General features: G+C 46.0%; 1 protein-coding gene across 1 annotated transcript in view; it reads left to right on the plus strand.

Moving 5' to 3' along the window:
• The window catches only part of ZPLD1 (zona pellucida like domain containing 1), a 2,178,405-nt gene that overhangs the window by 2,034,394 nt on the left and 116,275 nt on the right, over positions 1 to 27,736 (plus strand). The window contains exon 7 of the mRNA XM_078656102.1: positions 1,099 to 1,270. Coding sequence (XP_078512228.1) covers positions 1,099 to 1,270 — 172 coding nt within the window. The remainder of the gene's footprint in view (positions 1 to 1,098; positions 1,271 to 27,736) is intronic.

Below are 27,736 nucleotides of genomic sequence, written 5' to 3' on the forward strand. Positions count from 1 at the left end.
CGCCTGGAATAGGTTGCCCCTCCTTCACCCCTGTCCTGAGGATGACCCACAAGCAGAGGTTAAAGCAACTCTTTGGGGTTTAAGTCACCGAAACGTCGACATCCACCCCCTATCTAGGGCCTCTACCTAGCAATATCTTCATCCCTCTAGTTGAACAGCTGATATTTCTCTGGCACACGCCTTGTGAACTACCTTGAATTTTGGCCTAAAGAGTATTGGACTGGCCACAACCAACTGGTGCTAATATTATAACCAGTTGAGCATATCAAATAATTGTTATTCGTATTGAACTATCTCCATTCTATGTTTTTCTCAAACTTCACCTCACATGAGCACCCCTCTTTTCCACCTCTTTCTTTTGTGAGCAACCTCTTGATGATCTCATGTTTGGTAATGTTTTTACCTCTAACATTGGTACTATAAATAAAATAGACCATCCTTTTACAAATACAGTGGTTACCGTATTCTTTATCCTAAGGTGCATAACTATTTTACTGCTTGCTTGACTTATTACTGCAGCTTTTGATCTTAAATACATGAGCATTATTGGCCTTAAATGCATGTTGAAAGGAGTCTTAGGACCAACTGTTTTTCTACACCGTATGATACCTAGGTCCACGGACAGTGAACTGGTTAACCCATTAGTTTATTATGATGTGTCTTTGGATAGCCACACTCAATGTTATATATGAGGTCTGGATTTATCACAGTGATTAAACAGAATGAGCATGAAAGGAGCTAATTTAACACACCTAATTTAATTATTACTGTTAATAAGTTGTTATTATTACTATTTCTGTTATTATTATGATGATTATCATCGTGACCCCCATGATCATACACAGATTCATCAGCGGGATTTTTATATTAAAACCAAAGGTCATTTCCAAAATATCAATTTATATGTAAGCTACTTTTTACTTCAAATTAAGAGCTGCGTACCATTTTGAAACAGAATGAGCTATAATAAAGCAACATGTTTGTTTATGCTTTCTCATCAATATTCTTTGAAGTGGGAGAAACTGAGCTTGGAAAAGAATGTTTACCACCATGTACTAAAACAATCTTTTATTTGTCTGTTTTTCCTATGTAACATAGCTGTGAAAAGGATCCACAGACAACTGTTATTGAAAATGGCAAGAGTCAGATGGGACGGTTTTCCTTTGAGGTTTTTCGATTTGTGAAACACAAAAACCAGAAAATGTCAACAGTCTTTCTGCATTGTGTGACAAAGCTATGTAGAGTAGATGACTGTTCCTCTTTCACACCAGTGAGTAGTGAAGTGCTTCATTAATTATTCATTCTACAAAACAGACATATCAAATTGTCTCTGCATTTGGTATCACAAATGTCTCTTTAAGTGTTGCATTATATAAATCATTACTATAGTTTTTAACATTTCATACATTAATATTTTAATCTCATAGTCCGTGCATTGGTGAAATCCAAACTTAATAAATAGAGTGATTTTATTCTGCTGCCAAATGTCAAAGGCACGTCCACCACCAGCCTAATATATTTTGGGCCCTATTATGATGTCGGTCCGTGTCACCTTCTTGGTGTGGGAATCAACAGACCGTAGGTCGGAAGTTCCGAGCACTGAATTGCAATGCTGTTTCTCTATGGGAGCTTGTGTGGTGTGCGGAAACTGCCTGCAGCACAAGCTCCCATAAAGAAATGAGAGTTAGTGTAAATCCCTGCACTGTGTCACTGTAACTGCTACACAATGCAAGGATTTTTGGTGGGTCACCATAGGTGCCCCTCAGGCCCACAACTGTAGGCTATGGAGGGAAGGGCCCCTACTAGGGACCCCAAAGTCGCTTTCTGACAGGCTTTCCATGTCAGAAAGACCGACTTGGAAAGCCTGTCTCAAACCGACATCATAATCCCTATGGCGAAAAAAACCTCCATTAGGGATTTTGTGCAGCTTACGACTGGCTGATGTGGTCAAGTATGCCTTTGGAAGCTAGTCAGATTAACCGCCTAGTTTATACTGCGGGAGACATCTTTGTAATGATGTGGTTGGAATTTAACATAAGCAACACAAAAGTACAGTGTGTACAGAGTGCTAAAGGCCAAAAAGGCAAAACATACTAAAGAGCACTAAAGACCTGAGATCGTATTTATTGAAACAAAAATATTAAATTTATTACAACGGGTCTCAAGGTACGAAAGACATGATTCATATACATTTAATAAATATTCTATAATATACAAATTAACATCAAGAAGACCCTGGCGCAACACTCAAACCCATTCGTGCTCTCAAACAAATTCATACTCATTCATTCACACATACACAGAAATCACACATGATCCACTCCCTCAACACATCCGTTTACCTCCCCCAAGACTCTTTGACCATAAAGTACATACCCTAGACCACAGTTTGCTGAGTGGTTTATATGTGGTAACATGTGATCACCCTTTGTGAGAAGTTGGCCTGATGTATGATGTCTCCAATTCTGGGGGCACCTTGTATCAGTCCAAACAATCCCTTATGGTGGTGGTTGTAAGTCAACCTTATAGACAAGCTATCCTAGAGGTAGCATGGACTAAGCAGCCTTCAGGCTAAACTCAAGAGGGCATGTGAAGCCAGCTGTTTTACCATATGCAATCCTGTAATATCAAATGAAAGGACACCACACAAGTTATATATTATAAAAATATATGCATTTATTACTAGAATAATCCCCTGTACTCTTTATGAGTATAGAAGCACAAGCGTTTAAACACAAGCACAGTTTAACATATGAAAGTTGCACGTTTATGGAAGAGGCCGGTGGCCACTCAAACCATATATCAAAAAAGTGGTATAAGTATCACCTTTTGAACTGTGGTAAGGCCTGGGGCCTTGGGAATCGCTGGGACTACAATGGACTAACAGCAGTTAGGACGGGAGTAGCCAGCGGGAATCGGGTGCAGAGCTAAAAGCACACGCATGCACCAATGCAAAGTCAATGGTGCGTAAAAGTTACCAAGTTACTGTTTTAGGAGTCTTCCGACTGGAATAGAATGATCACACTTTAAACTAAGACACTAGAGGTGTAAACCACTACAGGAGCACCGGCGTTCATGAGTTACCTCACTCACAGGAAGCGGGTGCAAGTTGCCAAAGCGTGTCGGGTTTCGTTGTGCAGGTCTATGGTGCCTGGAGATGAAGATGCTGCAGGCAGTCAGGAGAGAAGAGTCCGGTTGGATCCAAGGGTGGATCGAAGATGTAGAGTACCTGAAAGCAGAGGGGACAGAGTCTGGGTCACTAGCCAGTGACCAGGAAGGAACCAGGCGATGTTGGGAGCAATCAGGTGGTTGTTAAGAAGCTTGTCTCTGCTGCCACGTGGACTCTAGGGCACCGAGGATGACCTGGAGTGAATCACGAGCTGTCCAATAGAGGCTCTCGCTGTCCGCGGTGTCGGCTTCCAAATTGGAGTTAACAAGCCTTGGCAAGGGCAACCCACGCAGGATTGGAAGATCGCTTCTTAATTGGACCAGCAAGGTCAGATCGGTTGCTCATTTTCAGGGGAGTGAGGGCCAGTCTGGAGCAACCAGACTAGCAGAGCAAATTTAAAGGTTCATCGGTACTGGGGCCGCTAGCCAACGGGCAAGCGACCGGACCAACGCATCAAGCAGGAAAATGCAAAAGGGCCCCACGCAGCACTCGTTGAGTGTGGAGGGGTGAGCTTCGGTGCAAAAGTTGCTCGGGGCTGGAGCTTTCCAAACTCTAATGCACAGCTTCGAGGGATCCTCGGGTGCTGCACGGTCAGCGCTTCGTGGTTTTTCCAAGATGGCCGCTCCCACGCTTCAGGTCGCCTCCACGGGTCCCAGCTCTGCATAGACTGTGGATCGGGCTGTTAGAAGTCAGGATCGCTGGCTCTTGTCAATCTCTGTCGCTCGAGTTCTGGCGGGAACTGCAACAAAGCAAATGTCGAGGTGCTGGATGGTACCTGTTTGCACAGGGTGGTCACTCCTTGACCACAAGGGAGATTCTTCAGTCTTCTACATCGAGTAGGATGTCGAAGGGTCCAGAGTTTCGTTTCATAAGTTTCAGTCAGGATAATCTGATGTGCATTGGCACAGCTCCTTCCTAGATTCCAAATCAAGGGGCTGGATTATCCGCTAGGTCCCTCCTATGGGTGGGACCCAGGAAGGGGGTGGTTACACCCCTTTCCCTTTGTCCAGTTTTGCGCCAGAGCTGGGGCTGGAGTGCCCCAGAACCGGTTTGACTGGATTTTGCATTGGACACCTTGTGTGCCCCAGGCAGTGTCTAGTTTCTTTCAACCCTCCCTGCTCTAATCCACTATCTCCTGTCTGGGGTGGTGTAGCACCTCCCTGTGACAGGAAACCCTTTGTCCAGGCCTCCCCTGCCAAGTTTCGGTCAGCAGCAGGAGGTCAGACTTGTGTCGGGGCAGCAGCATCCATTTTGTGATGCTGAGGCTCTGGTTAGAATTAACCGCGTTTAAGTAAAGTAACATGTACTTTCCCCCTAGAAGGGTGGAATGCTACCCCCGTCGCCAGAACTGGCGAGGGGGTAGTATTCCAAAGTGTATGACACCTTACACGACATGTTTTGATAAAGCAAAACCAAAGTTAGCAATAACCGCGAGGATTATATTGCACTTAAGAGTATATGGTATGGCAATACCCTGGAACAGCAGTAAGGAAATGGTTCCGAACACTGCAGACAGGCTCAGCTCATGCTAGAGCACCATCTCACATAAAACCAATCACTCTGCCTCGAGGATTGTTAAGGCCTGCCATAGGAGTGACTTATAGGTGCATATGTGTCCAGATATAGGTTTAGACATAGGTATACTATATCTAAGCAAGGGGTGATTACACGACCTTGCCCCAGATGAGTGATCAGCCAGTTGTGTCTGTTTGGATGGCCAGCCAGGGGTGGCAAAAGATATGCTGCACTCCTGGTAGGCCTTGGATGCACCTTTGCCCTGGGCACCTACAGTGCACTGTACAGGGGATGATAAGGTGTCCAGTACCAAATTGGTGATGTACCTATAGTACATGGAGTCCATTTAAAGAGAGAGCAGATAGCCTGGGGCCCGATTAGCAGGATCCCAGGCCAACTAAGTCGAAAACCAGCTAAACACTAGGCAAACAAATCTGGGGTAACCATAGTCAGGTATCCACCTTCCTACATAACCCCCCCCAAACGAAAGGAGACAAGGCTATCCTTGACCAGGTAAGCCTATATTGCCTAAGTGGCCATATAAGGAAGTACCTGCACTAGCATGGTTACCCCCTGTCTCATGGTCCACTAAGCAATCCCTCACCCTAGGGGTATCAGAGGGTCTCCACCATAGGGAATCACTACCTGTGGTGTGTTTTGGCAAAGTAAAAGGCTGGTGTTGAGATGGAGTACTGAAGTGAGGCTCCACTAATGTAGGGCTCAGCTTCCTCCAATCATCTTCCACCATGTGTGCCTTTCTTTCCTTGACTAAGTTGCACTGTGCTCTCAGGGTCAACCTCTGGCTGCCTACAGCTGGAGGCTGGGTCCCTTCTGTTGGCTTACTGGAGGGACAGGTCAGATTTGGGGCCTTGGGGTCCCAGGTTTGGCTGTACCCAACAGTGTCCATTTGGGGGAGGTCCCTAACTAGTAGTAAGGGGGATCCCTCAGGAATTTTTAAAGTTTTCACCTTGCTAGGGCTGCTAGCTTTGGTGCCCCTAATCTGCTGATGGAGGTGTGTTCTTTGACAGGGGGCCCTTTGGGACAGTGAGACCTCCTTGACCTCTGCAGCCCTGGGCTGACTGAGGCAGGGTAGAGAGGGGCAGGTTACCTGCTCCAGACTGGGTCCCACCTTGGAAGGGTCCACTGACATCAGGGGCTCTGCCAGGCTAGGCCTGACTACCTCTGGGGCAGTTTCTTCACAAGGGGTAATATCAGTTCCCTGAGGAGGCTGATCCTTTCCTAATGTCTGGTGGGAGGGAGATTTCTCCTCCTCCTCAATTTTCTCAGTTTGTGTGGAGTGATCCATAGTTTCAGGCTTCACAACACATGAATCAGTTTGAGTTTGGTCTGTGGCCATCACAGCCCCACCAACCTTTTCAGGAAGGGACTCAGTTTGGGTATGGGCTGTTACCATAACAGCTCTGCTAACCTTTTCAGGAAAGGACTCTGTTTGAGATGGGGCTGACACTAGCACAGCCATAGCAACATTTTCAGGAAGGACATCTTGGACTGGGGCTGTGGCCATCACAGCCCCATTAACCTTTCCATGGAGATTTACCATTTTAGAATGGGTTTCAGGTCTACCTCAGCCCAGGCTGAGATTTCGAAATCATTCCCACGTAGACAATCTACAGGCAGGTTTGTTGACACTGCCACTCTCTTTGGGCCAGTGACACCTCACCAGCTGAGATTTACCACTGCAATTTTTCTGCACTCCATCACTATTAGTCACCTGATATGTGGCACCAGGTAAAAATTGCCTTGATGGGACTAGATTCTCAGTCACCATAGTGATACTAGCCCCAGTGTCTCTATAGGCCTCAACTTTCTGACCATTGATGAGGGGCTCCTGTCTGTACTTGCTCAAAGTGTTTGGGCAATCAGTGAAGTTGGCAAACCCCATGCCATTTTCACAGACAAGAGTAGCTGTAGTTGGAAACCTGGTTAGGCCAGAGTCCACCTGAGCTCCAAAAGTAAACCCAGCCAAAATCTTGGGGGTGCTCCCACCACCTGGGGGATTACTACTGATAGTAAAAGGAGGTGTTGGAGCTGTACTTGGAGGTATATTTTCTTTATTGCTATTCTTTGGACAACAGCTATCTGTTTTCCAGTGGCCACTCTGCTTACAGGCATGGCAATAAGGTGTCTTTGGGACATAGGAAGTGTTTTGGGACCCACCCCCATCCTTGGAGTTTTGGGGCCCTGTGGGAGACTTGTCTTTAGATTTATCCCCCCCTTTCTCTTGAGCCTTGGAAGTATCCTTCTTTTGGTCATTACCCTGATTCTTAGGCCTAATCCTGGTTCTGACCCATTTGTCTGCCCTCTTACCCAATTCTTGTGGAGAGGCCAGATCTGAGTCCACCAGGTGCTGGTGCAAAAGCTGGTTTTGACAATTACTAAGGATCTGCTCCATCATAATCAAATTATACAATCCTGTATAGTCATGTACTTTGCTGCCAAGTAGCCAACCTTCCAGAGCCTTAGTAGCACAATCTACAAAATCACTCCAGTCCTGAGTCTGAGCTTTTTGGGTGTCTCTGAACAACAACCTGTATTGTTCAGTGGTTAAGCCAAACCCATCAATAAGAGCACTCTTCAGGACTGTGTTGTTTTTAGCATCCTCAGGTCTAACTGTGAGGAGCTTATCTCTCCCTTTCTCAGAAAAGGAGTACCATAAAATTGCTGCCCACTGATCTTGGGGAACCTGCTGTACCATGCAGGCTCTCTCCAGAGCAGTCATCCATTTGTGGATGTCATCCCCTTCCCTGTAGGGGGGCAAAATCTTTGTCAGGTTTCTAGTATCATAGGACCTGTCTTTCTCTTTAAGGAAATTGCTGCCACCAGTGGGTGTTTCCCCACTCAATCTTTGTTCCCTTGCTGAAGCAAGTTTAGCTTGGGCCAGGGCTATCTCTTCCCTCTCTATCTGGAGTTTGACAGCTCTCATCCTGGCCTTATGCTCTTTTCTCTGGGGGGAAAGTCATTCCCCTTTGAGATTCCCTTGAGGCACTAGAAAGGTGAGAATCCCTGGAAGGAGATCTCTCTCTTCTATTGCCTGGAAGTATTCTGTTATGTAATCTGGGGAGGTGCTGGCCCTCTCCATTTACATGTAGGTCCAAGTTGATCTGGCTAAGCCTCCCAACTGGTACCTGGTTATCCCCTTGATCATGATCTGACTCTTCACCTTCTGATTCAGGGTCTACTACCTCATCTTCTGGGGTGGTGTTCTCAATATCTGGGGGATTCACTCCTTCTCCTGACCCTGAGGGAACTGCACTAGCTTTCTCAAGATCATCCTTCTCCAGGATGGCTATCAGGATGGGAATGGTAGGGTTGTGACCCTTTTTCAGCCTCCTTGCAGTGCATAAGGCACACAAGTCCCTATGGCTGAGTTTGTCATAGCTGGAGGGTGCCTTGGCAAGGTCACCTTCCACAGGCAGAGCAATGGGTTGCTCACCTGTGCCAGACATGACTCTAGTGAGGTGTTAGTGATGCACTTACCTACACTAAGTGTTTTCCTACTGTACCTTGCTAGTGAGTTGTAGGCAGGGTGTGCTAAGCCCTTGATCTACAACTACTAAGTTCGGTAGAACTTAAATATGTAAGCTTTGTTTGTATGTATCTATGGTACTTAATGTGATCTTTCAATTTGATGAAAAGATTGCAATGGTAAAACAACAGCAGATTCAAATCCCACCGCTGCCACTAATGTGAGAAGTTGGCCTGATGTATGATGTCTCCAATTCTGGGGGCACCTTGTATCAGTCCAAACAATCCATTATGGTGGTGGTTGTAAGTCAACCTTATAGACAAGCTATCCTAGAGGTAGCATGGACTAAGCAGCCTTCGGCTAAACTCAAGAGGGCATGTGAAGCCAGCTGTTTTACCATATGCAATCCTGTAATATAAAATGAAAGGACACCACACAAGTTATATATTATAAAGATATATGTATTTATTACTAGAATAATCCCCTGTACTCTTTATGAGTATAGCAGCACAAGCGTTTAAACAAAAGCACAGTTTAACATATGAAAGTTGTACGTTTATGGTTGAGGCCGGTGGCCACTCAAACCATATATCAAAAAAGTGGTATAAGTATCACCTTTTGAACTGTGGTAAGGCCTGGGGCCTTGGGAATCGCTGGGACTACACTGGACTAACAGCAGTTAGGACGGGAGTAGCCTGCGGGAATCGGGTGCAGCGCTAAAAGCACACGCATGCACCAATGCAAAGTCAATGGTGCGTAAAAGTTACAAAGTTACTGTTTTAGGAATCTTCCGACTGGAATAGAATGACCACACTTTAAAATAAGACACTAGAGGTGTAAACCACTACAGGAGCACCGGCAATCATGAGTTATCTCACCCACAGGAAGCGGGTGCATAGGTGCCAAAGCGTGTCGGGTTTCGTCGTGCAGGTCTATGGTGCCTGGAGATGAAGATGCTGCAGGCGGTCAGGAGAGAAGAGTCCGGTTGGATCCAAGGGTGGATCGAAGATGTAGAGTCCCTGAAAGCAGAGGGGACAGAGTCTGGGTCACTAGTCAGTGACCAGGAAGGAACCAGGAAGGAACCAGGCGATGTCGGGCGCAATCAGGTGGTTGTCGAGAAGCTTGTTTCTACTGCCACGTGGACTCTGGGGCACCGAGAATGACCTGGAGTGAAGCACGAGCTGTCCCACGAAGGTTCTCGCTGTCGGCAGTGTCGGCTTCCAGATTGGAGTTAACAAGCCTTGGCAAGGGCAACCCACGCAGGATTGGAAGATCGCCTCTTAATCGGACCAGCAAGGTCAGATCGGTTGCTCCTTTTCAGGGGAGCGAGGGCCAGTCTGGAGTAACCAGACTAGCAGAGCAAATTCAAAGGTTCGTCGGTACTGGGGTCGCTAGCCAACGGGCAAGCGACCAGACCACTGCGTCGAGCAGGAAAATGCAAAGGGGCCCCACGCAGCACTCGGTGAGTGTGGAGGGGAGATCTTCGGTGCAAAAGCCGCTCGGGCTGGGGCTTCTCAAACCCTAATGCACAGCTTCGAGGGAGCCTCGGGAGCTGCACGGTCAGCACTCCATATTTTTTCCAAGATGGCCGGCTCCACGCTTCACGTCGCCTCTACGGGTCTCAGATTCGCTGGGACTGTGTATCGGGCTGCTGGAAGTCAGGGAAGCTGGGTTTTGTCGATCTCTGTCGCTCGAGTTTGGAACTGAAACAAAGCAAACAGTGAGGCGCTGGATGGTGCCTGTTTGCACAGGGTGGTACAACAGGGAGTGGTGATGGACGGAGCATCTGAACCAATCAAACACTCACACCCAGTCAAAAGATCTGGGTTTGATCCATCACCGTTCTTCAGCCCACTCTGCCACCCCAGTTCAGACATGGCTATATGCAAATCAGTCTGACCCTGTGCCTCATGGGAACAGTCCAGCCCGAACTGCCAAGCCATGCCTTCACTGGACCGGAAACAAGCTTCCGAGGACCGGTTTCTGGCATTACAGCCATCTTCAGTCCGGCTTGCTTGAATCCAGTGGCAAAGTGAGCAAGGGACTCACGTCTGAGCATACCCTGCCACACTTATGGCGGCCAAAGTAGTACAAAAGGTGGTGGTGATGGACGGAGCATCTGAACCAATCAAACACTCACACCCAGTCAAAAGATCTGGGTTTGATCCATCACCGTTCTTTAGCCCACTCTGCCACCCCAGTTCAGACATGGCTATATGCAAATCAGTCTGACTCTGTGCCTCATGGGAACAGTCCAGCCCGAACTGCCAAACCATGCCTTCCCTGGACCGGAAACAAGCTTCCGAGGACCGGTTTCTGGCATTCCAGCCATCTTCAGCCCGGCTTGCTTGAATCCAGTGGCAAAGTGAGCAAGGGACTCATGTCTGAGCATACCCTGCCACACTTACGGCGGCCAAAGTGGTACAAAAGGGGGTGGTGATGGACGGAGCATCTGAACCAATCAAACACTCACACCCAGTCAAAAGATCTGGGTTTGATCCATCACCGTTCTTTAGCCCCTTCTGCCACCCCAGTTCAGACATGACTATATGCAAATCAGTCTGACCCTGTGCCTCATGGGAACAGTCCAGCCCAAACTGCCAAGCCATGCCTTCCCTGGACAGGAAACAAGCTTCGGAGGATCGGTTTCTGGCATTCCAGCCATCTTCAGCCTGGCTTGCTTGAATCCAGTGGCAAAGTGAGCAAGGGACTCACGTCTGAGCATACCCTGCCACACTTATGGCGGCCAAAGCGGTACAAAAGGGAGTGGTGATGGACGGAGCATCTGAACCAATCAAACACTCACAACCAGTCAAAAGATCTGGGTTTGATCCATCACCGTTCTTTAGCCCACTCTGCCACCCCAGTTCAGACATGGCTATATGCAAATCAGTCTGACCCTGTGCCTCATGGGAACAGTCCAGCCCGAACTGCCAAGCCATGCCTTCCCTGGACCTCATTGTATGCAAGCCTATAGAATTTTTAAAACAGATCTCACCGCCGTGACTGTATTTGTGGTTGCAAAATACCTGGCAGCCATGTGGAACAAGAGAAGGCTGCTAACAATCATTATCTGAATCTAGATCTATTTATTTTTCAAGCTGCAGATACACTGATGTACATATGAATGCATTGAAATTTTAGGTACGCAATGGATGAACTTATGGACGTGTTTAACCAACTGTGGACTGTCCAGGATTATTAGGCCCTTTGGTTACTTGCACTTCTCTCGCTTTTACTACTTGGATAATTTGTGTAAACTGTATCAATTCTTTTAAAATGTTTAATTCTTGTGAATTCTTTTATGATAAAACTTGTCGAAATAAAGATACAATCAGATTACAATTCCGGTCTGCATCGGTTCTCCAGGCTGAAAGTTGGCAAAAAAACTTTCTATGTCCCTGCATTTGTAGTATGGCCAGTAGTAGTACACTCTAATGCCGGCCAAGTTTCCAAGACCTTCGTGGGGCACCACTTGAGGGTTACAATTGACTCCAACAGAGGTCAGCAGCAGGGCCCAGGGACGGTTCAGTTAGAACTGGTCAGCTGGGCAGCTGCAGAGAGGGCAGCCTTTGGAAAACTTGTTTTATTGCTGTAGCTCAAACAGGAGGTCAGCCCTTGGAGTCACTTCTGAGGTCCTGGGTACAGGCCAACAGGTATAGTCTTCCTTCAGGTTCCTCAGACAGCAGGAAAACCCTTCTTCTGATTTGCCACAAGTCCAGGTATGTTCTTAGGAGGGTACTGCCAGCCTGTGGGTGGGGTGAGGAAAACTGCTTGCCACTATCTAACCAATAGGGTAAAAGCTCCTAGGGATAACCCTACCAACTTTTGCAGCACTTCCTGTGGTTTTTACTTTTAGGTACCCTTCTTCCCCTGCTCAGAGCTCTCTGTTCCCATTCAGAGGTGTGCCTATGCAAATGGTCAAACGCTCTCTTGAGATTGATCTACACCTGTTTTGGGGTAGTCTCCCCCCTCTGGGACTACAGCCAAGCTGGCAAGCAATATATAGGAGAGTAGGATCTTCTTACTATGGTTACTTCCACTTTTTGCTGTGTCTCACTGGTTTATCGACTTTAGTCTGGCTGTGGCCCTGCTAAACAGAACCCCATCCTAGCTGTTCTCTCTCTAAATTGATTGCATGTACATTAGGTACACTCCAGATTGGTTACTGGGTTTAACTTGTGAGTCCCTAGTATATGGTACCATAGGTACCCAAGAGGCCTACCAGGGGCTGAAGCATGTATTATGCCACCCCTGGGAAGCCTTCCAAAATGCGACCACAGGTCTGCACTTGCAGCCTGGCTAAAGTGGTGTAAGCACCCCTTACTTAGATATAGTATACCTATATCTACCTTTTAAAACAGGCACATATGAACTTATAAGTCACTCCTATGGCAGGCCTTGATAATCCTGGAGGCAGAGTGCTTGGTTTTGCGTGAGAGGGTGCACTAGCATGAGCCGAGCCCCTCTGCAGCTTTCAGAATCCCTTCCTTATAGCTGTTCTGTGATATAGCCATACCATATACTATTAAGTGCATTATAATCCTCGCGGTTAATGCCAACTTTGGAATGACTTTGTCAAAACATGTCGACTTTATCAAAACAGTTCTAGTGGCGGGGGTAAAATTCAACCCTTCTAGAGGGAGAAGACATGCACACACTTACTTGCCCGCTAATACTTTTAAAGAGCCCCAGCAACACAAAATGGATGTTGCTGCCACAGACACGGGTCTGACCTCCTGCTGCTGGACGAAACTCCGGCAGGGGAGGACTGGACAATAGGTTTCCTGTCCAGGGACCTCCAAAGACAGGCTTTAGTGTATTGGGGCAGGGTGGGTTGCATTCAGTGAATGCTATTCAGACAATACCTGGGGCACACAAGGTGTCCCCGTGCATTTTCCAGTTCAAATCGGTTGCTGGGGCACTCAGCCGCAGCTCTGGTGTGAAACTGGACAAAGGGGAAGAGGTGTAACCCCCCCCTCCCCAGGTCCTCCATTAGGTGGGACCTTAGAGTTAGTCCAACCCCTAAACTTGATATAAGTATAGGAATCCAGTCCCTAGGACTTTAGGTTACCCTGGGCGAAACTCTGAAACATAAATCTTGGACCTTCGACATTCCATATCGACTGGAAGACGGAAGAAATCTCCCTTGGGGTCAATGAGTGACTCCCCTGTTCAAACAGACACCAAAGAAGCATCTTGCTTCTTCCCGAAGAATCTGCGACACAGGACATGGACTTTCAGACATCTGTGAGGCTGACACGAGTCCCCAGCGAAGCGGAGACCTGTAGCTATCACGAGAGATGTGGGACTGGAACTCCTGGACATCCTGCACATTTGCTAGTGCATAAACCTTCTGTGCTTTCCCGAAGTTGTGCATTAGGCAACTTGTATTCCAAGCCCTGAGCACCTTTTGCTTCGAACATTGTGGGCCTACACTCCACAAGTGTTCCGTGGGCTGCTTTCAGCATCTCCCGCTCGAGGCTCCTTCGCGATTTCTAGTCCATTGACTGGTGGGGCCCCACAAAGGTAAATCCTTTGATTCTTGGGTTTTCCTGGTTCCTCCAGATGTGCCCTGACTCCCCTCCAAAGGGTGAGTCCCTCAGACCTTGCTGGTCTGCACTGAAGCCAATCGTGTCATCTTGCGTGGGTTGCTGTTGCCAAAGCTTGTTGGGTCCAATCTGGATCCTGCCAATGCAGCACTCGACATCCAACATGGGATAGCTTGAATCCATCTTCTGGTTGTCGTTGATGCCTCCTGGTCCTCGTGGCTGAAGAGTCAAGCTTCACCTACATCACCTTAAGGCACCCGACATCGGCTGGCATCTTCTTGTCGCCTTCCTTGTCACTGGCTAGTGAGCAGACTCTGTCCCCTATGCTATCAGGTTTTTCAGATCTCCGATCCACCCTTGGATCCATCCGGACACTTTTCACCTGGTCGCCTGCAGCACTTCTTTGCGGCTCTCCATTGGAAACAACAACAAAACCCAACACAAAAAGACACCTATGCACCTGGCTTCCCTGGGTGAGGTAACATGAGTACTTCAGTGCTCCCATGGGTCTTAACTCTCGAAGTGTCCAGTACTGAATGGGTTTTACCGTAGTCCACTCCCAAGTGTCCTTAAGCTCTAAACTTGTAACTTTAACTTTCGCCATAAAAGTCAATGGTGATTTGGGGCTGTGTTTAGACACTGCACGCATCCCCCATGGGTCTCCTGTGTCCCTACCTTGGGTGGTTCCTGGTTGCCCCAGCAGTTCTATAGGCCCTAGGCCTCACTTCTATCCCTCACGTGGTTCTTCTACCACTTTTAGTATATGGTTTGTGAGGCCCCTAAGGCAAAACGTATACTGTGCTAATTTACTTGTGTGGTATTTAAGTTCTTGTATTGTACTTTTGCCTCTAGCCTCATAAAGACAATAGAGGGGTGTGTTTAAGAATAAATACATATATTTTATACATATACCTGGTGTGGTGCTCTTTCATTTGATCATTCAAGAGAATATAGACTGGTAAAACAAGCTGCTTTACATTCCTTCAAGACTTAGCCTGAAGGCTGCTCTCCACAGCTACCACTAGAATAGCTTTCTATAAAGGTTGTCTTAAACCTACTATCAATAAGGGTCGTTTGGACTGGTTCAAGGTGCCCTCTAGAATAGTGGACATCATATGCCAGGCCAACTACTCACATTAGTGTGCAGCGTGTGGGATGCCAGCTTGCATTGTTTTACAAGATAATCTTGAGAATATCATATAATTCAAGCTTATAATACAGTAAATTCTACTGAACTTAGAGTTGTGTGTCAAGGTCCTAGAACACACCCTTTCTACAACTCAAGAGAGGTTTAGTAGAAAACCAAATAGTGTTGGTAGGTGCACACACCACACCTCACTAGTCATGTTCTCAAAGGAGGGACCCAGTGGGTCTGTCCCAGATGTCAGCCAAGTGCATACAGCTAAGTATGACACATTCCCTTTCCAAGAGTTAAGGGCTCTGTGTGCCATGAGAAAATTAAGGCCAGGAAAGAATCCTAATACCCAACGCCTTATAGAGGTGTTATTGCTTGATGAGCGCATCAGATCCTGAACAGGTAGGCAATAGGGTGGGTATATCAGAGGAAGAGAACACAGATGAGTTACCTCATCAGGACTCTGACTCTGATGGAAACCAGGAAGGTGACAATCACCTAGACCTGGTGAATCCAGATCTGCCTGGAGATGAGGGAGGCCAAAGAGGCCCCAGGTAGAATTGGTGGTGTGCCTAGAAGAGAAAGGTCTCCTTCCCAGGAGTGTAATCGTTCTGGGGCATCTATAGGGTCCTCTGCCTCTGCTCATAGGAGGGGTACCTCCCTTGAGAAGCGGGAGCATCATGCTAGAATGAAAGAAGCCCAGCTGAGAATAAGGAGACAAGAAGTAACCTTAGAGAAGGAGACCGTAGCTCTTGAAAGAGAAAAATAATGGGGCTAGTGCCCCATGGTGGCAGCAATATCCCTAGTGGTAGGGATAGGTCTTATTACCATAGAAACCTTAACAAGATTGTCCCTCCCTATCTAAATGAGGATGACATCCACGCATGTATTACTGCACTGGAGAGGACCTGCAAAGTACAGAAGGTACCTCAGGAGCAGTGGGCAGCAATATTGTGGCTAGAGATAAGCTCCTCACGGTAAGAGATGTGGATGCTGAGGATTACAAGATAATGAAGAGTGCTCTGATAGATGGGTTTGGCTTAACCACTGAGAAGTATAGAATGCAGTTCAGAGACACCCAGAAGGCACAGACTCAGGACTGGGTTGACTTTGTAGATTGTGTTACTAAGGCTCTGGAGGGCTGGTTACTGGGCAGAAAAGTGTGTGACTATACAGGATTGTATAACCTGATCACAAGAGCACAAATTCTTAATAACTGTCAGAACCAGCTGTTGCATCAGTACCTGGTAGACTCTGATCTGACCTCTCCCAAAGAATTGGGAAAGAAGGCAGACAAATAGGTCAGAACCAGGTTGAAGCACAAGGTACAGAACCAAGGTGGTGACCAAAAGCAGCAAGATCAAAAGGGTGAGGAGAAAGGTAAAGACCAGAAGTCTTCAAAAGGTCCTCAAAAAGCTTCTAATGATGGGGGTCCCCAATCCAAAAATAAAGAAGGCCCAAAGAAACTATGGTGCAAAGTATATAAACAGAATAGTCACTGGACCAGTGACTGTACCAAGAAGGAGACAGCTCTAGCCACCATTGCCCCTAGGGCAACTGTTCCCCCTAGTTCAGCTACAAGTGGTGGTTCTCAGCAGACGGGTGTAGTAGGGTTAACTCTGGGATCTGAGATGGGCTCTGGCCTAGTCAGAGTTCCAACTCAAGATGTTTTAGTCTATGATGGAGGCATGGATATGACCTCCTCTGTGAGTCCCACTAATCTGGGGAAGTACAGACAAACACCTTTGATAAATGAGGAAAAGGCAGAAGCCTACTGGGACACAGGGGCAAGTGTCAGAATGGTGACACCAGACTTTGTGGACCCTGGACAAGTCATACTTGGAGAGACGTACCAAGTGATCAAAGCTAGCAATGTCAGGACCACTCATGCCCTGGCAGTTGTTAACCCCTTCGCTGCTAGGTCTTTTTCCCTCCTGTGCTAAGCCTTTTTTTGGCTATTTGGGTAGTGCGCGCTTAGGCCCCTGTAACTTTTTGACCACATAAGGTATCCACGCCAATTTGAGTCCTTTTCTTCCAACATCATGGGGATTGTAAAGGTACCCAGGGTTGGTGGATTCCAGTGGAGGGGTCCCAGAAATTAAGCAAAATACAGTAAAAATTTACTTTTTTTCCCCAAAAATGGGAAAAACGTGCTGCAAATGAAAGCCTCTGGGTTTTTCCCTGCAAATGTTATCAAAAAAGGGTTTGTGGGGCTGAAACCACCGTTTTCCCAGCTTTTAGGGAATGACAGTCTTTTGTCAGAGAACCAACATTTTTCACACAGTTTTGGCAGTGTTCTGGGACATAGCCTATTTTTGCTATTGTTAGTGCTTTCAACCTCCTTCCAGTTAAAGGTAAAAATTAGTATGAAAGCAATAATGTATCCAGGAAAGCTATACAATTTATAAAAGTAGACAACATTTTTAATTCATAAAGGGCTCATGTGTCTAAATCCAAATTCAAATTAGCTTTATTCGGTTTTTAAGTTTAAAACCATAAAAGCAACAGAGAGAAATACATACGTACATAAATAACTCGACAATTCATTACAAAATTAAAAGAAAACCATCTATTTAAAACAAACTAAAAACGAGTCAACTAATCAGAGTAATAACGCAAAGTGCACACAGTCCCCTTTCACCAGGTATTATAATTCAGTGGTTGGGGGCTAGGATAAAAGTCATGCAAATCCCAAATACAGATGGGACCATCTCCAATTTTGGGCTGAGCAGATCGTAAATAAGGGGCAACGTTCCTGTGTTTGAATTTAATTAATATCAAATCCCCCGGAATATCTTTAGGCAACATGCCTAGCCACCCCACCCTCCTCACGCTCAAAATTCCGCCATCTAGAGTAGGTGGTAACGGTCTATTATTTTGGAGCCAGAAGATGGCTTTGTTCAGCAGGTCCTGGTGTGTTTCCAATTTGCCCCGTTTAAGTGCAGGGACCCCAGAGAGAACCGTCACGTATGGGGCAGCTTCAGGGGGTAGATTAATTTGATGCCTTCTTTCTTGAATAATTCTGGGAGTTGTGTGAGGGACATATACAGGATTAGAAGTAACATTGCGGCCACTTGGAGTGGGTGTGGTACGAGGGGAATCAATAGTTTGAGTTTTCCTGCTTGCAACGGGCTTAGCCTTTTCGAGGTTGGTAGAGAAAGTAGGACATGTAGGTATAGCAGTGTTTTCAGGTACTGGATAAATCCTTTTTACTGTTTTTTCGATACTGGACAACCTGTCCCCCAGGTCGTTGATTTTAGTGGCCAGAGGTGATAATGCAGAGATTAACAATCGTTCGATTAGAGCCAATAGGGTCAATTGGAGAGGCGACACAGAGTCATTGGTTGTAGTCTCAGCCTTATCCGTCATTAATAACGTAGGATTGGAGGGGGAAAATGAGGGGCTACAGCACATTTGATCGATAATAGCCTCATCATGTTTCCTTTTACTGGTTGAACCCCGGGACAGTATGTTGGCCTGAAGAAGGATTTTTTCGGGGGATAAAGGTACATCCTGGGAAGTGCAATTTATTCGGTCAGTGTCTCTTCCCACTATGGGGGGGGTTGATACCTCCGGTGAATAGTTTGTGCCACACAGGGCATTCAACTCCTCCCAGATGGACATAATTATTAAATAGCAGAAATCCAAAAACAATATTGGCAATTCAAAGCGGAAAAAATTAAAAGATTTAAAGTCTCTGTACCTCCTCCTTCGATGGGGCCAAATGGGGTGGCCCGTCCCGTCCTCCGAGGGCCACAGAGGGCCCGCCCTTTGCCCGGGCTTAGCCCGGCTGGTCCCGCGCGCGGTCCCGCGTCGCGGGGGTTATCCTCGGATTAAATGCGCCTCCGTGCGCGGAAGTGTCCTTGGCGGTTTCCGCCGCTGTGCCGCTGAGCAGCCTGGGGTATGTAGTCCCCACCTCCGCACTGCGGCCGCTATGGCTGTGTCTGCGGTGGCGGGAGGGGGGGGAGAGAACACCAGCAAGCCCACCGGGAAACCGCGATGCCGCCTGCACCAGGGCGCAGGCAGGGAGAAGTGCAGCAAACCCCCGTCGTTTTACAAGGTCCGCCCGCTCTGCCGGGGTTATCCTCGGTCTAAATCCATGAAGGTTTCCTTATAGAAACTAACAGTTAAATATTGGAAAAAGGGAAAATTAGTTGAAAAAAACAGCCTTTTGTGTCAACGTTTTCACCTGTAACTTCTTATAAATTTGAAAGCAATATACTGTTACATTTGCTGGACCTTCCTGGTTGTGAGGATATATAGGACTTGTAGGTTCACCAAGAACCCGACGAACCCAGAGCCAAAAACTGCACAGCAACGAGGGCTTATCAAAACCTAATAAAATCAATGAAAGGTAAACCCAGGGATAAAGCCCTGATAGCCAGCCTTAGAAAAGAATATAAACTAACCTTACATATTTGTAAAAATGCAATTAAAGCAGAGGCCTGGGAAAGCTTGATGTCCAAAGAAGTTTTAAGGGACAGCTCAAAGTTTTGGTTAATTGTAAATAGCCCACTGCTCTCAGGGGAAGAGAATGGTTTATTGGAAATTAATATCCCAGAAGAAGAGTGGCTGACCCACTTTGAAAGTATATATGCGAGTAATGAGGTATTTGATCCCTTTGTAGCCCCTATTAGCATCCCCTCACTGCCCAGACTAGTGTTTAATGTTGAGGATATGGAGCGAGCAATAATTGATTCCACAAGTAATAAGGCTCCAGCCCGGATGGCGTTCCTGCCGTCCTTTACAAGAGTAACACCAAATTGTGGGCCAAAATTTTAACAAATGTTTTTAATTCCTCTGTTTCCCATGGGTTTCCTGTTTCCTGGTCCCCCTCTATTATCATTCCTGTATTCAAAAAAGGGCAGATAGGGGACCCTAGATCTTACAGGCCCATTTCTTTAATAGATTCATCCCTTAAAATACTAGGGAAAGTTATCTTGTCCAAGCTATCATAGTGGGTAACAGATAATAGAATTTTGTCCGACCTCCAATACGGATTTAGAACTGGCAGAAGTACTGTTGATCAGTGCCTTAATTTGTATTTATTAGTGAATAAATACACTGTAGCATCCAAGGGGTCTATTTATTTAGGCTTCATGGACTTATCCGCAGCGTTTGATCTGGTAAACAGATCAAAGCTGTGGACCCTTTTATTAGTCATAGGGATTGACCCCTGCCTGGTATTTTTCTTAGCTGATCTCCATCGGGACCTACTAGCGTCCGTATGGATGACTAATGAAGGTTCCTGCACAAGACACTTTAAATCTGGTAGAGGGGTCATACAAGGGTGCATTCTGGCCCTCCTACTTTTTACTTTGTATATTACCGCCTTAGATAAATCCCTGGGCACTGCTACTTTGGACGTCCCGCGTATAGGGGACAGCACCATCCCGGTTCTCCTATACGCGGACGATGCCGTCCTACTAGCTCGCACCCGATAGGCCTACAGAGACTATTCAACTCCTTTTGGGAGTTCATGGACTCTTTAGACCTGGTAGTTAACATCGCAAAATCAAATACTATGTCCATGGGTTTGCGCAAGAACAAAGTGAGAACTTTTTACTGTAAGGGGGCAGAGGTTACAAGGGTGAGGGTTTTTACCTACTCGGGGGTTCTGTTTGATGACAGATGCTCCTGGACCCCCCAGTTTTTAGCAAAAAAAGCTGCACTAGGAAGATCGACATCGGCACTATTAAGTTTTGCACAACAGTTAGGGGGAAGGCCGTGTGAGGCAATTCTTTCGATCTATAAAGCAAAATGCCTGGCAATAGCGCTGTTTGGTGCAGCTATATGGGGGTATAAGCAAGTGGATGAGATCCAGATGGTTGAAAATATATTTTTTCATTCCCTTTTATCTATTCCCCAATCTACTCCCACATTTGCTACCCACCGGGAGCTGGGATTGGGGTATCTTTGCGACCTCATTAGCCTGGCCCCCCTCATTTGTTTGCTAAAAACCTGGTCCAACCCAGAATTAATTTTAAACTGTCAAATTTTAAAAGATTGTGTTATGCTTGAAAAGGGGAATGAAATACAGTAGCTCTTTAATATTAAGACCATGTTTCTGAAACTTGGTCACCCAGAACTTTTTGTAAAACTGGAGGGTATTGTCAAAGGGGATATTAGTTGGGTTAAAGAGCAATACCTGTCCTTAAGGTCCCAGGAACGGGAGGGTGAGGAATTAAAATAAAATCATGTTAGGGCTCATTTCCTACTAATTACTTCTCCATCTATCCAGCCCTACGTAAAGCTAGTAACAAGGCCATACCATCGCTGGTTACTAACTAGATTCCGCTTCAACCAGATTAATCTTTTATTGGGAGATTTTCAAGGTTGGAGTAAGCCTGAGGATGCAGCACTTTGTAATTGTGACAATAGCTCAATCCAAAATACCATGCATTTTATGTTCTTTTGCGGTTATTACTATGAAATTAGAAATAAGTATATAACACCTCTATTAAGAGGGGAGGGGTTTTTACAGGCTAAGCCTACTCTATTTTATTTACAACTGCTGGATAACCCCTGGAACATTTTTAATATTGCAAGTTTTCTTGTAGCGGCCGTCCGGGCGAAAAAATTAAGTCAAACTACGATTGAACCATGAATTTCTCAGTTTTTAAATTGTAATCTTAAACTGCTCTAAATTTGTATTTTATTAGTAATCACTAATATTTGTATTACTCTAAATGTATTCTATGATGTGTTTGACTTCAATGTGTACTTTTATGATTTTAATTAATCGATTAAAGTGGTTTTGACTTGAACTTGCAATGGTATTTTATTATGTACCGGGTTTAGAGCAATTATTCTTTGAAAATGTATACATGGAAAAATCGTTAGGAAAGACACCTATGTATTTCTGAAATGGGTACAAATTATAGAGTTTAGAAACAGTACATATTTGCACATTTTCTAAATTGGGAATACTCATACTAGCATGAGAATTATAGGTCATTTTTTTAAATGACTGCTTTTTTACACAATGTCTTTCATTTGGAAGGGAGAATTGAATAGAAACTCAATAGGTAATAACAGTTGATTTACAAATCTGAATTACCCTAAGTCTCCCGATAAAAATGGTACCTCACATGTGTGTGTCGGCCTTGTGCCCGCGACAGGTAACTGCGCAAAACACAACGTGGTCACACCTCAATTTTCGCAGTGAAAAATGACCCTTTTTTTGGCAGAGTGCCTAGCTGTAGTTTTTGTACCCTAGCTCTGCCGGCACCTAGGTAAACCTAGCAAACCTAGATATTTTTGAAAAGTAGACACTCAGGGGAATCCAGGATGGGGTGACTTGACTGCCTCCCACCAGGTTCTGTTACCCAGAATCCCTTGCAAACCTAAAAAAATGACCAAAAAAACACATTTTCCTCACATTTCTGTGGTGGAAAGTTCTGGAATCTGCGTGGATCCACAAATTTCCTCCCAACCAGCATTTCTCTCAGTCTCCCGATAAAAATGGTACCTCACTTGTGTGGGTGGGTCAAGGACCCGCAACAGGCAAGGGCCCAAAACCTAAGGAGGCGACATCAAAATTACCTATCACAAACCAACCAGGTTTTGCAAGGGGGTTCCCATGAGTTTTTGGCCCGGGGCACGGCGGCCATCTATGGAGACCCACCTAACCCATACATTTCTGGAAACTACACACCTTGGGGAGTCCAGCGAGGTATGGCTTGCATGGGTCCCCCATAATTCTCCTACCCAGAATCCACTGCAAACCTCAATTTTTGCTAAAAAATTCACTTTTTTCTCACATTTCTGTGCGATAAAGTTCTGGAATCTGCGGGGATCCTCAAATTTCCTCCCACCCAGTGTTCCCCTAGGTCTCCCAATAAAAATGGTACCTCACTTGCATGGGTAGGCATAGTGGCTGCAACAGGAAAAGGCCCAAATCGTACGGTGGAGACTTCAAAATTACCTATAGCAAAACTACCTGTTTTGGGGGGGTCACCTGAGTTTTTTGCCCCGGGCTTGGCGGCCATCCTGGGAAAGTCCCAAACCCAAACTTTTTTCAAAACTAGACACCCGGGGGAATCCAATGAGGTGTGGCTTGCATGGATCCCCCAACGTTTTCCTATGTAGAATGACATGCAAACCTCAAATTTAGCTGAAAAATCTGAAAAGGACATTGTGGACGAAAAAATAACTTGATATTCACAAGAGAGACATCACAATGTACTCCCATGGGTTAACAATAATATCCACATTTAGGAGGTTGTTCTTAGATGGAATGTACACTGTGGTACACAAATGATGATCCGTAGTCCAGGTGTAGTTGTAGACAACTCTTTATTGACAGGATAGGTAGGTGGCAAGATAGCAGGAGAGAAGACATAAGGAAGAAACCCACCAGGAGTGAGCTACCAGCTGCTCAGCCTGAGATGACTAACTGACAATCTAGCTCCAGAAAGGCACTCAAACATTCTATGATGTCATAGGACATTCTGATGAAGTGGTAGAGAGGGAAGAGACATAGAAGTCATTTACCACACATCCTCCTTCGTTATAGAACAACAGCAAGAAAGCAGTTAAGACCAAGCGCAAGAATTCAGAGAAAACTGTAGGCACAAAAGCAAGGCAAAGAAATATCTTGGGAAGCAGGAAACCAAAGTATTGAAACAGAAACAAAAGAAATAAGAAAGGCATGTAGAGAGATACATATAAGATGCACAAATGGTCAAGGTCAAAAACGCAAGAATGCAAATTACATTGTTACATGCCCATCCACCCTCCTTAGTAAAACAAGGTAACGACCCTGGTAGACCGAAAAGGGTAGGACAACCAAATGATGAAGTGTGTGCAGATGAAAACAAGCACAATGAAGATGTACACCAAGAAAGGGAAAATGGCAAGAAGCAGTGAGGTTACAAACCACATCCCTAAAGAAAGAGTACACCTTGTAGTAAAAATAACAAGATGAACAAACACCCTTCAAGAATGAGGGTGCACCTAGAAATACAATAAATAAGTAATTTGGCAACGGTGCAATGAATGAACTAGCAACCTACACAGAAAAAGTGTATGCCTTGCAACACAGACTAGTGCATGACGTGCACCAACAACCTCCCCTCTAAGGGTACACCTAGAAAGGCAACCTAAAACTGTGGAAAAACAACTCCCCAAGAAAGGGTACACCAAAGGATACTAACCCTTGAAGGAAAGAACACAGTAGCCACAACGTAACAACCTCCCCTAATAAAAGGGTACACCTTGGAAAACAACGCAAAAATCGTGTGACGCAACTTCACCAAAGGGTGGCGCTGACCACGCACACCGCCTCCCCAAGAAAGGGTACACCAAAGGATACTAACCCTTGGAACAAAGAACACAGTAGCCACAACCTAACAACCTCCCCTAATAAAAGGGTACACCTTGCAAAACATTGCAAAAATTGTGTGACGCAACAGGGTGGCGCTGACCACGCACACTGCCTCCCCAAGAAAAGGTACACCAGAAAGGGTACACCTCATAAAAATTGTGTGGCGCAACTTCAAACACAATAGCTACACATTGACAACCTCCCCTAATAAAAGGGTACACTATAGGTACAACACGAACCAAGGAAACAAAATTTTGCCATTGACTGGCACCACAACTTCCCCACAACCTAGGGTACACCGCAGGATACTAATCCTGAGAACTAAGATGGGTATTAACCACCGACCAACACTAATAATCCAGAGGACTGAGATGGGTAATAACCACCCACAACACTACGAAATCACCAAAAGGAAGTACAACACAAGGTTACACCAAGACTCTAAAAAACAAAGTACACCGTAATGCTAAAAGTCGCCCTAGAAAACAAAACTCATCAAGAAAAAGTACAACACAAAGCATTCCGCACCCACCACAATTCAAAATGAATTAAAATCACACGCAAATATACACAAAAAAAACTGTACTCCACACAGAAATATTAGACATAAGCTCCGGTGAACGATCTCTCACCCGAGTTCCTGTAAGCAGCTCCCTCTGAAAGTGGCATGCCTCGAAAGCGCAGTGGGGAAGACGATCCAAAGTCAAAAGCTGAATAAAGTCAGTCAGTCAGTCAGTAAGAAAACTTTATTTGGTTAATTACAACCATAAAAGTGTACCCTATACATAAAATTACTATTAAAACATAGGCAAGAACGTATTAAAAACATGGTATGAGTACATATCATAAGATACACATAACCTTCGTACAAAATACAAATAACCATCGACGACTAGATAGGTCGGGTAAATCCATCATCTACATCAGGATCCTTCCAAGGAATTCCATGCCGTACCGTTGTCCTTTGCATGTACAGCATCATTCTACCCCAACTGCACAGTAAAAGCTATTCACTCTGTACACTTGAGGAACACCCTGGCCTTACTCATAAATTTCCCAATAGCGCATGAAATGTCTAGGTTTGTCATTTCAATTAGAAGGTTAGCAGCTTGCGACCTATTTCTGATCATATATTTTTTACAAATCGGACATAAAATCTCTTTACGAAAAACCAAAAACTTCGTACAATCTAATAAAATATGCACAATATCACAATGATTACCTAACGCGTAAGTACATGTACCATTACTATTCAGCATAGAATTTTTAAACGCAATATTCCCATAGCAGGGGTTTATTCCCATTCGCACTTTTAGTACCTCCCGTCTTAGGTGGAAGCTCGACAATCTGTCTACATAGGGATACTGTTGGTTAGATTCCCATGCCAGGGTCATATGCGACACCGATACTTTCCGCGAGAGGTACTCTCTGTCATGTGTGCGGGAAGTCTCCGCACCCAGTGTTCTTAATTCTTTCTTTGCTACATTTGGATGATCCAGTTGCGGACGTAATTTTAAACCTAACGCTCCATAAGCTTCACTTAGTGCGGCTCTTGTCTGTTTCACCCAGGCCAGTTCACTAGTGACGATTTCACTTTTACACCACTGGGAGATTTTTAGGTGCTCATCAGACCCTAGGCGCTGCCAAAATCGAATTAGTGCCACACAGGCAGTTCCCGCCCAAGAGGTCATTCCCAACTTGAGTCTTGCAGCTTGTACCATAGAGGATTTTGGCAGTGAGAATAAGCTTTTTAGGATATTTCCCTCTTCTTTATCCCAGCCTTTTTTCCCACTTAGATAAAGCACTTCTGCCCCATATAGGAATTGGGGGGGAACCATTGCTAAATAGGCTTTTATGACCGGCCTATCTGAATTTTCTCCATACACACTGTTGAATCTTTTTAGTCCCTTCACAGAGGCAGATGCCCTCATTTTAAGCGGTAATTGCAAACACAACAGTGATGGACAGAATGTGGATCAATGTCACACATTCACCCCAGTCCAAAGATCTGGGCCCAAATCCATCGTTTTTCCACTCCACACCACCCTGGGTTAGACAATGGCGATATGCAAATCACCGCTGACCCTGTGCCCCATGGGAACAGTCCAGTCCGAACTACAAAAGCCATGTCCTTCCCAGAACGGAAACAAGCATCCGAGGACCGGACCGGTTTTGAGGTAACACCTCTCATCAGCCCGGCTAGCTTGATTCCAGTGGTGTGGAGTGCCTGGGACTCACGTCTGAGCATCCCCAGTACACTTAGAGCGGTAATTGCAAACACAACAGTGATGGACAGAATGTGGATCAATGTCACACATTCACCCCAGTCCAAAGATCTGGGCCCAAATCCATCGTTTTTCCACTCCACACCACCCTGGGTTAGACAATGGCGATATGCAAATCAGCGCTGACCCTGTGCCCCATGGGAACAGTCCAGTCCGAACTACAAAAGCCATGTCCTTCCCAGAACAGAAACAAGCATCCGAGGACCGGCCCGGTTTCGAGGTAACACCTCTCATCAGCCCGGCTAGCTTGATTCCAGTGGTGTGGAGTGCCTGGGACTCACGTCTGAGCATCCCCAGTACACTTAGAGCGGTAATTGCAAACACAACAGTGATGGACAGAATGTGGATAAATGTCACACATTCACCCCAGTCCAAAGATCTGGGCCCAAATCCATCGTTTTTCCACTCCACACCACCCTGGGTTAGACAATGGCGATATGCAAATCAGCGCTGACCCTGTGCCCCATGGGAACAGTCCAGTCCGAACTACAAAAGCCATGTCCTTCCCAGAACGGAAACAAGCATCCGAGGACCGGCCCGGTTTCGAGGTAACACCTCTCATCAGCCCGGCTAGCTTGATTCCAGTGGTGTGGAGTGCCTGGGACTCACGTCTGAGCATCCCCAGTACACTTAGAGCGGTAATTGCAAACACAACAGTGATGGACAGAATGTGGATCAATGTCACACATTCACCCCAGTCCAAAGATCTGGGCCCAAATCCATCGTTTTTCCCCTCCACACCACCCTGGGTTAGACAATGGCGATATGCAAATCAGCGCTGACCCTGTGCCCCATGGGAACAGTCCAGTCCGAACTACAAAAGCCATGTCCTTCCCAGAACGGAAACAAGCATCCGAGGACCGGCCCGGTTTCGAGGTAACACCTCTCATCAGCCCGGCTAGCTTGATTCCAGTGGTGTGGAGTGCCTGGGACTCACGTCTGAGCATCGCCAGTACACTTAGAGCGGTAATTGCAAACACAACAGTGATGGACAGAATGTGGATCAATGTCACACATTCACCCCAGTCCAAAGATCTGGGCCCAAATCCATCGTTTTTCCACTCCACACCACCCTGGGTTAGACAGTGGCGATATGCAAATCAGCGCTGACCCTGTGCCCCATGGGAACAGTCCAGTCCGAACTACAAAAGCCATGTCCTTCACAGAACGGAAACAAGCATCCGAGGACCGGCCCGGTTTCGAGGTAACACCTCTCATCAGCCCGGCTAGCTTGATTCCAGTGGTGTGGAGTGCCTGGGACTCAC

Source organism: Lissotriton helveticus, chromosome 8 (assembly GCF_964261635.1).
Source record: "Lissotriton helveticus chromosome 8, aLisHel1.1, whole genome shotgun sequence".
Lineage (NCBI taxonomy): Eukaryota > Metazoa > Chordata > Amphibia > Caudata > Salamandridae > Lissotriton > Lissotriton helveticus.